The sequence below is a fragment of the Macrobrachium nipponense genome, chromosome 2, assembly GCF_015104395.2.
Source record: "Macrobrachium nipponense isolate FS-2020 chromosome 2, ASM1510439v2, whole genome shotgun sequence".
Taxonomy (NCBI): Eukaryota; Metazoa; Arthropoda; class Malacostraca; order Decapoda; family Palaemonidae; genus Macrobrachium; species Macrobrachium nipponense.
The window spans coordinates 76,928,134-76,945,162 of NC_087201.1; the positions used below are offsets into that span (position 1 = coordinate 76,928,134).

Consider the following 17,029-nt stretch of genomic DNA (forward strand, 5'->3'; position numbering starts at 1 on the left):
CATGATGCTCATCAACAAAAATTGATCATCGAACAGAAAGGGAGAAAAAACTTGCGTTTGTCTGCCGCGTAAAAATGATAAAATACTGATAAAACAATTATTGTATTGGTAGAAGTAATAGATAAAATTTCACCAATTTTCAGACTAACATATTATTTTACATATGCCCCCAAAAAAGGAAGAAAAGAATATCAAACAAGAAACCAAGATACAATGAAATAGTTACACCCAGGATCCATTGTATCCTTACATTCGAAATATCACGTCCCGAAGAAAAACAAGCCGTAAAAAGGCACCAAGTAAATTCCCCCCAAGAACACGAGTGACGGCCAGATCCCGACACTTCCTCGTCGACGTTATTACTTGTGTGCTTTTCGCTATTTCCCGGGTGTCTTACATTTAAATAATGACGATGTAAGTAAAACAGTCTTCTTTTCATTCAGTAAATTTATATCCTGGCGGTAGCAGTGATTAAGGACGTCACTGCGTAACGTAGAGTTGTAATAAAGCTTATGGTAAACGCGTATTGTCGTCAGGGAGAGAAGCGCGGTGTTAGCCTTTGTTTGCTAACTTCTGAAATGAAAACCCTTTATTCATACTTGCAAGTTGCAACCTGGAAGTGTTTTCCTACGCCTGGCAGCGATGCGACGTTAGTGTATAGTTAAAGCGTCGTACAGCATCCAACAGTGGGCGGAAGAGCCTCATCTTGTGTATCTCTTTAATCTCCAGACGTTTTATTTATTTACAAAAAGAAAAAATGTCAAAGTAGAAGAGAACTGTGGAATATCCGTGCACATTATCGTGAAAATTCACGCTTAGCCACCGGTCACATGGCCGTCATACAAACAGGATTTATCTATAAGGAAGTGATTAATGACATTATCACATTTGGCAGCATCAAGAGGAGGCGGTAAGAAACCGGAAAAGTATGATTTCATGGTTTGCATAGCGCGTATTGGTATTCAAATGTGACAAACGCTCTACTCTCTACATTTTCAGAAAGTGGAAAGAAAAGAGTCTCATTTTGACGTTAAACAAGTATCGAAATAAAGCGCGCAAGTTGAAGCTGTTGGGTGCATACGGCAAGTTGATTCATCCTCTTTCCCCCTTCCCTCCTCCCCCCCTCCCCACTGGAAGGTTGAGTCGGCCCACAAGATCTCTTGAGCCTCAGTCTGCGTTGTACCCTCATAGCTACAGGCAGCCTTTTCAACCGCTCTCAAGAGGTGCGTTTCCGGAGTGGTGCGAACAGGTGTCTGTTTGTAACCTCTGATTGTGATGGTTGTAGTTTACTTGTTTTCTTATTTCAGGGAGATGTTGAATGATGTGTATTTAGATATGTGTAGTTTGTGCGGAAATATTTCTAGTACCCATCATCAAGATTTTATCATCATTTTTCACGGATATTTTCATTTTGGGAACTTCGTCGAAGACTGTGCAGTGAAAAACATTACAAGTGTATTTCATTCTTGAACAGCGAAGCACTGCTCAAACTTTTTGAAGATGCAGTTCTCGTAAATGTGTTAAATGTGGTATTGTTTGGCACCAGTGAAAAGTGACAGAAAGCAAAAGTGCATTTGGGATTTTACACAAGGATTCATGACTGAAGTTAGAAGAGTCTCGAATTGTGGATTAAAGTTATTTTAGTGTTTGTGTTTATGTTGTCTGTATTTTAACAAGATTTTTTTTTACTATTATCTCTTGTGCATTGATCTAAATGACGAAAAATTAATTAGTATTGTTTTTTTTTTTTTTTTTTATTTGTACATTAAAAGTTGTAGCATAAGAAAAACATTGTTATTCGACTTGTACAATATCAACTTCTGTGAAGTACTCTTAAACGTCATGCAGAGCGTGCAACAAGCCCCTTCCCCTCCCGGCAATCACCTTATAAAAGGGAGCATTTCTCGACAGCGGTGATCACGCCTCGTTATGTTGTTTACCACTTAGTGAGAGTGGCATTGGTATTTCCTGTCTGGCCAGAGATAAGGCACTGTTTATAATATCTCTTATCATAAATGAAGGAATTCCCATTACCCATGAATGAAGTACCGTTAGCTATTTGATTGCGGTTCGCGTAAATTAGGCCCACACCCTCCTGATAAGACGATTTTTGCTATATCCAGGTATTCGTTTAAAGTTTTCGGAAGTTTTCATTTAGGCAATTCGTCGAAAAGATACTGACGGTGCAATTGACAAGTTACTAATTCGCGTTGTAAGCAAGTTACTCAAAAGCTGATCAATCAATGACCGTTGCCCTCCGTGTTTCTGTTGACCCACGTGTTACTGTTGGATAGATTCGTGTTAAGTGAACTTCGTTGGAAAATAAATGACTTGATTCAGTTTATTTTATATCATTGTCAGCTTGGTTCAGGGCCATGGTAGAGACTCAAATTTGACTGCACGATAGAGACGACTTAAACACGGTGTAGTGCATTTACTCAGTATCCGACTCCGTTTTTGTGGACTTTTGCAAATTTATCTTGAATTTCGTATTTCGAATCTAACATAAATTACCAAACTTTTTATGAAGAGTTTTAGTAAGTCAAGTTCTTCTAAGTTATTGCATTATTGTTATTACTATACAGCTTCAAGATTTTTGGTTGTAATGAAAGTCTTCTGTGTTTAAATATCCACGTACAAATTATGGTATTAACTATTTGTAATTTCTTAAGAGTATGCAATTTATCCCTCATGTAAGCTGTAGTTGTTACTGGTGTTTCTCTGCTGGGAAAAGAACTTTGCTATTGTGCAATAGCTCTATCCGGATATCAGTATACAGGATGACGTGGTCGGGTTCCCCCAAACATTTCCGTTTAGTTGATGAATTTAAGTGGTCAAATCTACGGTTATTTTTAGCCATGTTTAGCTGCTTGGCAGTCATTATTTGTTTCTTTTCCACTATGAAGACCACTACCAGTGCTGTAACAAGATCATAGACGTTGAGAATTAAAGTAATCCAAGTACTGATTACCACCAATTATGTATACAGTTTTTCCTTATATACATGATTCCTAAGTCTGCATTCCTTATTTTTGGTTTATACGGGTTTGGTAATGTAAGGCCAATATCTTGGTTCAAGTAAAATTTGTTACCATGCTAAATTTGTCATGGTTCTTACTTAAAATTGCAAAATTACTTTTGTGATGACGCTGTACATTCCTAGGTTTCATAGATGTTTCGTATCATGTGTACTAAACACATTAAGAGGTCTAGAGTTTCTTGTCCTTCCGCTATTGGTGTGCTTTTCATGTATTTAGTAAACTAATCGTAAACACTGAAGAAAGAACCAAGATTTCCCGAAATACAACCATGTGCGCTCATGGTGTCATTTCCTGGTGTCATCTTAATACCGGTGGGTGGCTGTTGTTTATGCTCATCCAAGGACAGATCGTGAGGCGGAAATCATTCTTGGAGCGTTGGTGGAATTACTACTGGATGTTAATCTATTTGAGTTCGCCATAAGGACAGAGAATCGCGATTTGTCGTTATCTTTTGTAAACTAATTCATTTCCGAATTCCTATACGATAAATTAATGATTGCGTATTGTTATGACGATTTGCTGGTTTAAAAAATGTAATGCGACTGTTTGTTAATTTTAAAGTCTTAGTATTGCTGTTGTCATTATTAGCATTTTGAGCAATTCTATAGCGAACATTATTTCAGAATATTTTTCCACCAGATTATTTTACTACGTTATTTAGTTGATTTTTTTGTGCTAATAGGACTAATGACTTACCCTCCCCAACGGTTACTCTCTTTCCCCTTATAAGTTCGACCCTTGTCAGGAGTGTGAGGGGTTAGTCCGCCTCCCAAAAAGGTCCTTTATTACTCTCCCCTCGACCGATGCTCTCTCTCTCTCTCTCTCTCTCTCTCTCTCTCTCTCTCTCTCTCTCTCTCTCTCTCATCATCGTCATCATCCACGCATTGCAGGTGGACGGCGATCGCAAGTCCTTTACCCGTTCACTTATTACATTGCATTGAGCCGTATTTTTATCCATTTCTGTATTTAAAAAAATGTCTTTTCTCATCTATCGCTTTTCCATCATGCCCCTTTTTACCGAGACATCCATTATTCCCTCCTCTTACCCCCTGGACTCCCCGCCCCCTCTCCAACAACTCATCTTACTTCCCTTTCCCTTCCCCTCTCGGCCTCCCCTCAACCAACAAGTTGTAGATTACAACAGAGACCCTTTTCAACAGCTCAGACACCCTCCTCCACCCCCACTACTCCGTATGTCCTCACCCCTCTACTCCTGCCAGACCAGTCCTAGTCCCCCTCAAGTCCTTCTTCCTTTGACCCTACTCCATACTGCCTCATCCACTCCAGCAGTTTTCCTTTTTGTTAGTATTCACTCGGAGGCTTTTTAACTCCCCCCACGCCCTCACCCCGCATCTCTCTCTCTCTCTCTCTCTCTCTCTCTCTCTCTCTCTCTCTAGTATTCGATTACAATTGTGTCTTGCATGTTCGTTTCTTTTTCTAGAAGTACGTTTCTCCAGCATAATAATATTCCCACTGTACGTGACGATTGTCACCCTTGAAAGTTACTCGTGTTTCCATCAATTCATAGTACGTTTTATTCCCCCCACTCCTTGCGTTCTGGGGAAAAAAATGTATTTCTGATTACCTGTTCTCAAGATAGCAATTATTCCCCGTTCCCCGGCCTATTTTTCTGCATCGCCGTTTATGGTATAGTTACTCGGATCTTCTATGTACTGTTTACATGTATCTCATAAGCATTGGGATCCATCGGCTGACTCTTAGTCTGAGTCTGAGAGTTAGCGTAGGTTCCTCTTGTCAAACGTCACACTGCTCTTCTTCCTCAACAAGTGGTCGGATGAAACAGAGCCCCGGATGTGGCCTACGTACCGTGCGGGTCAGCGGGAAGATCATGTTTCTTCTCTCTCTCTCTCTCTCTCTCTCTCTCTCTCTCTCTCTCTCTCTCTCTCTCAAAGAATGCCGAGGTGTAGATTCTTTATCCTGCATTACTAAGTTTATATTCCATTAGTAACTATATTAGATTAAACCAACGGTCGTTTTAAGATTTTTGTCGTTCACGCCAAAGTCCCAAAATCAGATTTGGCTGCTGCCTTTGATCAAGGAATCATTGGTCGGGAATGTATATTCCTTTTCCTTTGTTGGTTATAAAAAAAAATTAATGATTGGTCTTCCAAATCACACAAGTTCGCTATGTTGCAGTAAGCTCTGCTGTTATTACACTTTAAGGGGTTATCTTATTTTTCCTCTCATTGCCAGAATTTAACGAAACTTTCATCATTGGTAAGATGTTACTTGTACGCTGCTGTTACAGTAATAGTTATGTAATTTCGTAGTGCCCTTATGCCCTCCCCCATGCCTCCTATCGTGGCTGCCTACCGAAGGCGACAACGAGCAGGTCTACTGAGGTTTGGTCCACTCCCAAATTTTCCCACACCCTGTTCACCTGTCCGCCGAAGACCCCCCCCCCCCCCAACCACCTCACCGAATCCCATACCTGTCCGACTCCCTCCATCCCTCCTGGCTTATTCTTCCTCACCTGACCCCCTCTCTTCATGCCCTGCGGTGCACCCTCTTCCTTCAAGCCTTTTCCACCCTTCCTTTGACGCTGGGAAGGGACACAGGTGCTGTTCGTTAAAGGAGAGGCATTGCCTCCCCTCCAGTGCGCAGGCATTAGGGCGAAAATCGCCAGGTAAGAAACTTGGGGCATATGCCCCACCTTACTTGTCATCTTCGGGGTATTGAGCGAGAACCCCAGGGGCTTCTAACAAATAAGTTCAGCGAGTGAACTTTCGTTCTTGAGGACAGGCGCCGTAAGGGTGGAAATAAGGCATCGTGGCATCCCTAAGGATGGAGCTTTGTGTTCAGGTGGCAGGAGATGAGATTGAGATTGGTCGAGTGAGAGAGAGCGAGACCGGATGTACGTCATTATACTCTTACATACCTACACCTTGGCCCCAGGTGAGATGTGCCGCTAAGGGTCAGAATGCCGTAGAATCCCCGGTTATTTACTATGAAAGACGCCCTTATTGATCCATGGCTTCGGGGTAGGCGGGGTATTCGCATGTTTTTCTGGGCAAACTGAACAGTCCAAGGCGATAATGAGTAAGTTGACCTCACCCATTCGCTTTTTCCTTTTTAATTTCGTTCTTGTTTAACGCATTTCTACGAGCTTCAGGTGTGCGCTTACGAGACACCTTGATTGCTCGCCGTTGCTTTCGGGAAAAATCATAGATTTCCGATGAAGGTTATTCCAGAATTTTGACATGAACTCTTGGAAAAGATTTTTTGCAGTTGGCATTTTAGTGTCTTCGTTGCTCAGTATACATAAACCTTCCTCCCGAGTTACATGGGGAAAAGGGAGTAAGATGTCCTCTCCTCCTCCCCGCCCCCACCTCGCTTCTCATCCCATGAGTTTCATCTCGGCTGTGGGAGAGAAGGAAGAAAAGAGGGGGTCTGGGATGTTTGTGGGGTCGCCATCCGGGCCTGGGGCTTTAGCTGACGAAGAAGAAAAGGGGAGGGGGGGGGGCTGCGGTGGTAAGGGGGAGGGAAGGGCGGAGAGGAGCTTTGGCTGTAACGGGGGTGATGGTAGTATTGCCTTGCGTCACGCCAAGGAGATCTTTTTTTTTTTATGAACTTTTTAAAATCATGCCTTATTATGTTGTAAGATTCGAATTGAAATGACCTTACTTCTCTGTATAGGGAATTTGATATTTTAAAATTTCGGTGAATCGTAGATTCTGATTCCTTTGATTCTGGACCTGTATATGATTTTAGACTGTGAATTTTGTGTCCTTCCTGGCTACAGTGTAGGGAAGGAAAAGAAAAACGTCGGGAGAGTCATTTGCGAACAGGAAAACGAGAGGGAAGCGTCAGTCTGCCAGAGACGTTTTCACAACACAACAGGATTGGGATGTTTTCACAAGTGCATTTCAAGACTCTCTCTCTCTCTCTCTCTCTCTCTCTCTCTCTCTCTCTCTCTCTCTCTCTCTCTCTCTCCTTTTCAATGTGTTTAGTTAGGTGGTTTAGTTCCCCTTGTAACGACTGCGTACTACTCCTGGCACTTAATATCCTTTTGGTATGAAGACTGTAGAGAGAGAGAGAGAGACAGGAAGCACTCTTTGTTCAGCCATCGACATCCTCCCCCTCCTCCACATCCTCCCGCTAGGCATCCTATTCTGTCCTCTTCTACTCGCCCTTCTTAACATTGCCTGTCCACCCCTCTCTCTCTCTCTCTCTCTTCTCTCTCTCTCGTCTCTCTCTCTCTCTCTCTCTCTCTCTCTCTCTCTCTCAACCACGTGTAAGGTTCTTGAGTTTTGTTCGTGTTAATTTCTTAATGAGTTCTATGCGAATGTAAATATATATATATATATATATATATATATATATATATATATATATATATATATATATAACCAAGCCTTTTCTTGACATTCGTTAAAGGAAACGCCGACAAAATAGCGTCCCATGTCTCCTGCAAGTTCTCCTAGTACATCCCATCCTTCCTGCCTCCCTTGATAAGCCAGATTTTGAAGGTTTCCTGCCACCTTAGCCATTTTTAATCTGAGATACCCGGATGTGAGTCATTTGGTTTCTCATCTCTCTATACGGAACGAGAACCATAAGGAGAATTGTGGTTTAATTTGATTAAATATCAAGCATAGACATATCTTTCACCCCACCATCGAATTGAAGGTAAAATGTGCATTTTGTGCCCGTGAGCATTTGCAGTAGATTCAGTTCTTCAGTTCTCTGATATTGTACGTAGTTCTTTCCTCAAATAAGAAGCCCTTCGTACAAACCTTTGTGTTTATGTTGTCATGTGTAAATTCAATCGTAAGTCTTTGTCTATCCGAGTATCGTCTTGAAGACCTTGCAACAATCGTCCTGACATCCGGTATTACCTAAAGTTTGCTTTGTGTGCCTTATCGCCTTCTGAGCAGTGTGTTAACGACTTCCTATGACAAAATGAGATATTGGTTACGGAGTCCGTGTGTGTATTTCAGTAGAACTGTGTTTAATGATTTATTCATTTTATTTGTTTTTGCCAATCCCGTAGCATTAGTGGTGACCATGAGTTGCCTTGGTAAGAAAGTCTTCTAATTCCCCTAGCGTGTCGCCAAATTATAAAGTTAAATGCTGTGTAAATTTACTCTCCCAATTGGAAGTCGGCTGTTAAAGTCCTTTTTCTCATCTGTATAGTTAGCTAGCCATTAAAATTGGATCAGTCCTTGATTACCACCGTCTCGATGTAACTGATACCTCATGTAATTGTTTGTAATGTTATATTAATTATAGTCCAAATAGAACCAGTCATTATTTAAAGTATTGTTTCTGACGGTGATGGATGGTTGCGTCTCATTAACACTTTTCCATTTTCTGTAGAGACCCCTAAAATTCCGTACGTTTTCTTTGAAAGATTTTTCCTTTCATGTACGTTTTAGGGGGGACTATTGAAGATATTGACGAGACACCTGTGTGTATACTTTTGTCGCTAATATTTGGATGCAATCGTATCTTATATGTGATCTGTTCATATTTTAACCAACGTTTTTCTTTTACAGGTGACAGGCTCCGTTTTCTGTAGAGTATGAAGGTGCCACCGCTGAACCTGACTCCAGAAATAAACCGGGTGGGAATGGCGCTGCCTTTCAGTCCGGATTTGTTATGGCGGTATCCACTGTCTCTGCCACAGTCCGCTTCACCGTCCTCTCCCATGCTTGATGTTAAAAATCAGATGCCAACACACCTTGGTAAGTCTAATTGAGAGCTTATGAACTCTCCCCATCCTATTTAGTCTTTTAAATTTTCACGTCCTCTGGCGTACCGTTGCATTGTGGCTGTCGGGTCTGTAATGTCTCATGGGTGGCACGCAAAGGGGCATTTATCGTGAAAAGGAGGGTTGGGGGCGGGGACTAAAGGTCGACATTTCCTGCTGGGTCTAATGAGGAGCTTTTGGTGGTTTATGAGCAAGTGCAAAGGTGCGGACTGAGGTAGATGCTACGTGGCAGTCGTCGGTGACACATCTCCCTCTCATTCTGCTCCTTGACTCTTCGAGTTGTGGATGGAATTCCGATAACGCCTTTTTAGCCAGTGGCAGTCACAGTGATTTGGCAGTGCTCACTGGTGGCTTGGATATACGGGAACATTGTTTACAACAGTGAATTAACTTGTTTTTTTCTACTTCATAGTGGTGTATTGTGTTGGCGTGGACTTGGAAAACGAGTGCATCCTATATTGATATAGGGAAATTGAACATTGTGCTTTGGGCCCTTTTGCTGTATGGTCCTTCCCTTGTGACTTAGTGGGTAATGATTCCCATTCAGTGATTACTTGGACTTATAGTTAAAACATTTTAGTGGTATAACAGTTCTTCGAAAAACATTAGAGGACTTGAGCATCAACAATAATGTTGAATTACTTTGGTTGTAGTGGTGAGTGTGTTCAGTTTTTGTTGTTGTGATGTCCGTTCCTGGGATGAATTTCTCAGTCAGTCCCTCGGTGATTTCAACTCTTTGACACAGTTATCCTTCAGTAGCGTCCTTGTTATTTGATCTCAGACCCATGGCTTTACAGTTTGTTGCTTCCTGGGAAAAGGTTAACCGAAATAGTCACCAGTGATAACTTCATATCTTAGTGCAGATTATATAGTGTTTAATTTAATTTATGATCAAAAGTTAGTGAGTTATAATTAAGCATATTTGTGTGTGTATATATATATATATAATGTGTGTTGCTTACAATTTTTATATATTTGGTCATGTGAACACAGATGTATGTGCATTATTGAAATAGATTTCATAAAATCTAAGTAAATTTTTCTTTTTGTCAACAGCTGCGGACCCTCGAATGTGGTCCCGTGAGGATGTGTCTGCTTTCCTCAGGTGGTTTGAGCGCGAGTTCGAATTGCCTTCCATTGATCTCTCAAAATTTTGTATGAATGGTAAGTAATGAGTTTCCAGTTTATGAATTTTAGGATTATAGTGGAATAACTTTACTCCAGTTAATGTAAAAAATTTTACTTTGTAGATTTTTTAATAAATTATTATGCTGTGGCAGAGAAATTATTTTGAATTAACATTATTGTGATTCCCCAGTTGACTAAATACTTTAAAAATCTTTCACTTCTAGTATTACTATACAACCTACAGTGTAAGTTGGAATGTACTCAAATACCTTTTTTATTTTTTTTTCAGGAAAAGCCCTTTGTATGTTGAATAAGTCTGATCTGGCTGACCGTGCTCCAGGTGCAGGGGACATCTTGCATAACACACTACAGTTCCTCCTCCGGGATGCTCCTCAGGTTCCCCAGTCACCCATCACTCCCCATCACCCTCTCCTTTCTCCATCTCCTCTCACTTCAGGTCCAGGACAGCCATGGCCCATCATGAACCCAGAAATGCACACAAGCTTCAGTCACTTTTTACACCAGGGCGGGTCTGTCACACTCAGTCCAGCACCTTCTGAACAGAGTGGAGGCTCTCCTCGTCACCCTGATACAGCCTCATCCACCTCCTCTACATCTACAGCAGCTTACCATCACTCCTCAGCTGCCTCCACTGGATCAGCACACTCTGGAAGCCAGTCTGATTCAGAGGACTCTACCAGAGACTCTTCCTCTCCTCAGCGGTCCCCTCTACCACCAAGCAGCACAGCTGCTGTTTCATCATTCCCTGCTCATGCTTTAGCTTCCCTAAAACACCTTAGTGACTATCAGCGAGCTGCCGCAGCAGCGGCCGCTGCTGCTGCAGCTGCAGCTCAGAGTGCTTCTTCCCATCAAGAAAATCTCCAACATCAACAGCATCAGCATCAACACCAGTCGCAATCACAGCCCCAGCCACAGCAAGGACCCACAGGACCAAGTGAAGAACCTGTAGAAACTGGAACTAATGGGCGTCTTCTCTGGGATTTCTTGCAGCAGTTACTAAATGACCCACAACAACGATATTCGCGTTACATTGCATGGAAGAACAGGGAGACTGGAGTGTTCAAAATTGTAGATCCTCCAGGTTTAGCTCGGTTATGGGGCATACAGAAGAACCACTTAAGTATGAATTATGACAAAATGTCCAGAGCCCTTCGATATTATTACAGAGTAAACATTCTCCGCAAAGTACAGGGTGAACGCCACTGTTATCAATTCCTTAGAAATCCTTCAGAACTCAAAAGCATTAAGAACATTAGTATGTTACGTACAGCACCTCCACAGTCTCCACGCAACAAGGATGCACCATCAGCAGTACAGCCAGCACCTATGGAAGAAGAGGAGGGACCTACAGACCTATCCATGTCTTCCATCCATCACCAGTATCATAGCCAACCACCTGCCCCCATGGACACTCAACCCCAGAATCTAAAGCGGGAGCCACACAGTCTCTCTGTCAGTATCAAAACTGAAGAGTACCTAGAGCACAGTTACGAGTAGCCATTAGTACTATGATACTTGTGGTATTACTTGAATAGCCCAACCTGACCTAACCTAATCCAAAGCAACCATATAATGGACATCATTGCCATAAAGTGTAGGGTCAGGTCTGCTGCTCTCGGCCCGTGCCCTCCTCTTGCCAATTCTGCTGTGACGGTGGTTTTGGCAGTGGTGGTAATGGGCGGTGGTGGCTGTGAGGGTGATGCAACAATGCATCACCCAAGGGCATTGTTGGAGCTTGGCCTTGTCATGGTAAGCTGTAATGCCATGGAATCCCATGAAGGTGAATATCAACACCAGGGAAAGGGTCGCTGGCCACCGGCTCCGTGCCTTGCTCAGGTTGGCAGTGACATACGTGTCCAGTGGGATGCCTCGTTCATCTGCCTACCACCTTCACTGTGGCTCACTGTGATAAATAATGTACACTCCCTTTTAATTTTTCTTTTTTGTTATTTTTTTTACTCCTCGACTTCAGGCTAGAACTCAGTCTAACTGCCATTTAATTCTCCATATGTACAAAGTTATTTACTTTAAGAATTCGTGTCAGACTAGTAACACTGGTTCCTCCTTGGCATCTGCCTGGCGTGGTCTTGGTTTCCTTGGGCCTGGGAGTTTCTTGGCTGTACAGTCCTTGGCATATATGACGTTACAGTGTTTTACATAGTGTCGCCTTCTCTCGTAGTTGTTGTGATATAACATCATTCCGAACTCATCGTAGGCTTGGTCATTCAAGCAAGTGTGTGTGTGTGTATGGGTAGATGGGCCTTAACTTTCATCCTTATTCTCCCTGGGAATATTTGTGAAGGTCTTGGGCCACCGCTGGGAAGTAGAGTTGCCAAATACCACTTGAAGCTCCCTCGTCCCCACCAGTCACGTTTCCTGGAGATATATGTAGACTTCATGTTTTATGTGATTTTTGTCTTTCAAACCATTGATCACTTTTATCATTTTATGTTTTAGAAACCAAGATTACAAATTGTACACCTCACATTTTCTTAACTACACCATATGCATATAGATATATATTATAACTGTATAAAGTTGTATTTATAAAATAAACTTGTTTTGTACATATTATGTCTCTTTCACCCTTACGGGCTATGCAATCATTTTAAACATATGCTCAGAAATAATACGTTAGCATTTACAACTTCAAGTTTTCGCAGAAATTCTCTGAATGTTACGGATATCTGTATAATTGTCCAAGATGTTAATGAAAGAAGAATCGGACTTTTAAAACAATTTTCCAGAGATGTAAAATATACCACCAATGCTTTTAGAGATTATCTGTTATAAAGAACTAAAATTCAATTGTACAGATTCATCATTCGTTCCATGGAAAGGCCTTAAAAGCTGGCACAAGTTTTAATAGCAAACTGATCCTTGAATGACGGACAACTTATTACAGGTGATTTGAACCTCCTTAGCTAATTAGGGCCCGGATTTCATAGGCAGAATTACAAGGTAAATGTAGGTTTTAGTTTTAGTCGGTGTTAGAAATGCACGTAGTGTGCAAGAATCTGAAAAATTGCCTCGTGAGAAATAACACTCAAAGAGACCACTTACAATTATAGAAGTGTTATGACCCAGTTTGAGAGTTGTAGCTATATACCTCTTGCTTTCCCACAGAAAAAAGGAAAAAAAGTTACTTATGAACGTTAATATGGATAGGCTAGCTCATTTTCAGTCTGTTGCTACCAGCTGAACATTATAATTACTTATCTTTCAGCATCAAATATTTACCGTTATGAGACAACGAATAAAAGTCGTGAATAACTGGAAGAAAAAAAGACTCGGACATAATCGTTGAGGCAACATTCGAGTTTTTTTTTTATCTCATTATGGTTAAACTTATCTTGCATTTATTTTGCTTTAATAAATCAGAATTTCAAAGTCTGTACTTTAAAGATTTCAGAAAAATATCCAATACGAACAAATGCGCTACCTCGAACTCTGAAATCCTTAAATAATTACATATATCACCTAACCCCCTGATCCTCCAAATGCCATAATAGGATCCTTCACCTTCTCAATTTGACAACCTTCCTGTGTTGTAAAAAGCAACGTCCTCAAAAAGGTAATTAGGTTGCAAAAGTGGACCATTAAGGGAGGTCGGGGCCGGGGGAGGGGGGATTTAATTACCTGCCCACGCTAACTACTCTTTGAAGTGGATACACAGATCGAATTTTGTTTTGCCAAATATCAGAAGTGAAACAAGTACACAGAAACTGGTCTTACAAATCTTAGCTTACACGCAACTGCCTGTATTATTTTCAAGAGGATGAACCCCATTCATATGAAACAAGCCCGCAAGGGCCACTGACTTTAAATACAAGCTTACAAAGACTATGATGTTCATAAAAAGAAATAAGATGAGCAAGGTGAAGGGAAATACAGAAGGAAGAGATCTCGCTTATTAAAAAGGAAAAATAATTTAACAATTTAATAAACAGATAAAAATGTAAGTAAATTATGAAAATACACGGAGAATTGTATTAGGGTAATAATGCATTGCATCTTTGCTTAAACTTTTGAAATTTCAGTTGCACGACATTCTCAGGGAAACTGTTCCGCAGACTAACGGTGTGAGGGATGAAGGACTACTGGAACTGAGAGGTTCGACAGCAAGGCACATTTACTGCAAATTGGTGCTGCTGTTCAGTAAATCTGGTTTATTTCTGCAGGAAAATGGGATCAGGGATTTATCGTGAATGTGAAAGATCACTGTTGAAATACAACTTGTGAAAATTGACTATTGAGAGACCATCTCTCGATGGTCCAAGCAATAACTGCAAACGTTAGGGAACAGATAACTACCACCACGATCCACTGAATTTTCCCACTCTAATTAAGAGGTAATCTCTGGCAGAAGCAGACATCCATTCCGGAAAACAGTATTCTTGTAAAGGTCTGGTAAAGGAAAGACAAACGACCTAAAACAGGCTGCATTGACTTTATCACTTATAAATATATGATGCCTTACGGGCAATACTAAACTTTCACCCGACATTGCTGACACGTTCGTTAGATGTTTCTAAAACAAAATAATCTGAGTCAAAAGCAACACCTGGAATAGTTAAAGCTTCAGACTCATTCATCAGAGTCCTCGCCTGAAGAGGAGGATTGGGTGGAAATGCATACAAAATCTGCTAATCAATAGTGTTTGCGTTCAACCTCATAACCCACCGAAATACACCATTCACAAATCCTCTCCACGTAACGATTGAGATTAAAAGCAGCTTCATTTCTCATCAGTGGAACTTACTACACCCACGTTTTGTATCCTCGGCATACTGAACAATCATATGTTTTCCAGATCAGAATCCATACCATGACAGTGGTCCAAAAACACTACCTTGTGGAACTCCAGACACAGTGGGTCTTGTTTCAATAAAGAGCCCATCAATAGCAACTCGCAGATGCCTACATGTAAGAAAATCTTGAAGTACACCTAAAACCTGTAAGTATTTTACGTAATTAGGAGTCATAGTTTGTTTGTGTTATTATATGTTCTGTAATCATATTTAGCACTGACCAATGAAAACTGGGAAGACTGTTCATTTTTAGTCATTCTGACTGATAACCCAAAGTGTCTGCATTACATAAATAATTGAAAACGTCACATTAAAATTAAAGAAAACGGATACAATTATCATCAATTATTGCAGAATACACACATCATTCTGCTATACACAATAGCCTGTTTGAGGGTCCAAGGGGCGAATGCCTCCGCTAAGGTCTAGGCACGGTGCCCAAGGATAGGTCAGGTTAAAGGAAGATCAGGCTAAGATGCATTCCGAAAGAAATGTCTTATATTTGCTCTCAAGCAAGACTCGACCTGAGGGGATAACGTCCTCTACTGTACTTTCACCACTTTTTTTTTTTTTTTTTTTTTTTTATCATAAACTCACTCAAATCTTATTAGTATTTCGCCTTAGTGCTTCTGCTCTGAATTTTAAAACCAGTTCTAATTGATTGTAAATCGTACAAGGGGATAGTTAGATTTTCCATTTATGGAATTCCCATAACTGATTTATATGTCACTTTCAAGAACTGATAGTTTACTCTCAGAAGTGACTTTATAGATCTGTCATCTTGACTTTACCAAGAATAAGCCTATTTCATCATTTGACGACCTATATAATTAAAGCAAATTTTTATCATAATTTGTCCATTTAGTTTTCTTACCTGTATAAAGTACGCCATATATTGTATCCACTAGTTTTTTAAGCCACTCAAAAACCAATTGGTCAGGGGATCTATGCTGCATTTGAGATTTGTTTTGTTTCATGATAAATGATAATTCTGATATCAACTACAGTTTTAACTCGGAAGAATACTACATAATATTAGGTTGTCATTTGTCTTAATTGATAGATTATTGTTCTTATATATTTTTTATCCCGGACAGCCTAATTTGGAGCATTTTGGGTGAGTTTGAGCTCTTCTATTTCTTGTTTTTTTTTTTTTTTTTTTTTGCATATGTTCCATTATTGCACTAGGCTACGCTGCCAGTAATATACCGTTGTTATGTCTGCTTACTAGAGCCTAATGTAATCTTAAACAGCAACAAATATTCTTACGCTAATAAAAAAAATAATGATGAGCCCGGCCCTTGAAACATCGCTTGCTGAGTTCAGTAGATATAGACAATTAAAGGTTTACTCTTTGTTTGTGAGTTCTCCTCTCGCAAGATTGACAAAATAACGAAATTAAAGCAAGTTTGATGATATCTGGAATACCTTCGACTACATCATTATAAGGTAAATCAAAACACTGCATAACATAATGAGACAAAATTGATTGTCAAAATTTCAGTCACAATCAGCACTCGGATGGCTGTTTGCAGGCTCTCAATGTTAGTTTTAAAAAATGCCTCTTTTAAAGTGACTCATAACTGAAACTGAAACGTATCCACGTGTGACGGTTCTATATTCAATCGTGTGTGTATTCTCCTTTAGTGCTGCCCTGCAGTTTTCTTCAGGGTTGGAAGATTCATTTCTTTTATCGTAAAATATCCATGACGGATCAAAATTTTTAGATGCCCCGTTGTTCTGTCGGTGTAGATTTTTGTTTTTAACCCGCGCTCTGGAATATATATTCAACATTTCGATCCTTTCGTTTTTTTTCGATGCTGTGCGAATTACTTCTTGAACAGTTAATTGTATACTATATTAGATTCTATGTACTTTACGCCTTAGTAATTACTAGATCTCTTTTCTACAGTCATTCATGGTCAGTTGATCGAATCAGTAGCTACATTGCTTCCCAAACATGTAGATAAATGTCACCCCTAGGGTAAAAATGTTGTATACCTACTCTACAACAGTTTACAGTTTTTCTATTATAGATCTACCTTCGGTGCCTCTACTAACCTTCACTTATTGATTTTTTCAAATACTCGTACTCTTTTTCTTTGTCAGTATTTCCAACATATTGTGTATAGGACTCTTGATATCACAGTCTTTTAGTTTTCCTCATTTCTTTTTTGCATAATTTTTGTAAAGTGTAAGTATCCATCTATATGTTCTTCCATTGTTCTAGAATTATTAAATAAACCTCCATTTCGTTTATTTTGATGTGAAATGCTATTGGTAGGTTTTAGCAT

General features: G+C 40.3%; 1 protein-coding gene across 2 annotated transcripts; it reads left to right on the forward strand.

Moving 5' to 3' along the window:
* Positions 1 to 1,089: 1,089 nt before the first annotated feature.
* On the forward strand, positions 1,090 to 12,493 carry LOC135220675 (ets DNA-binding protein pokkuri-like). Of its 2 annotated transcripts, XM_064258053.1 has the most exons (4): positions 1,090 to 1,223; positions 8,561 to 8,749; positions 9,832 to 9,939; positions 10,193 to 12,493. In XM_064258053.1, the coding sequence occupies exons 2-4, from the start codon at positions 8,587 to 8,589 to the stop codon at positions 11,419 to 11,421; spliced, it is 1,500 nt and encodes a 499-aa protein (XP_064114123.1). In that variant the 5' UTR covers positions 1,090 to 1,223; positions 8,561 to 8,586; the 3' UTR covers positions 11,422 to 12,493. The 2 variants fall into 2 exon arrangements, with proteins under 2 accessions (XP_064114123.1, XP_064114124.1); XM_064258054.1 differs by lacking the exons at positions 1,090 to 1,223; positions 8,561 to 8,749 and adding an exon at positions 8,857 to 9,430.
* Positions 12,494 to 17,029: the final 4,536 nt, after the last annotated feature.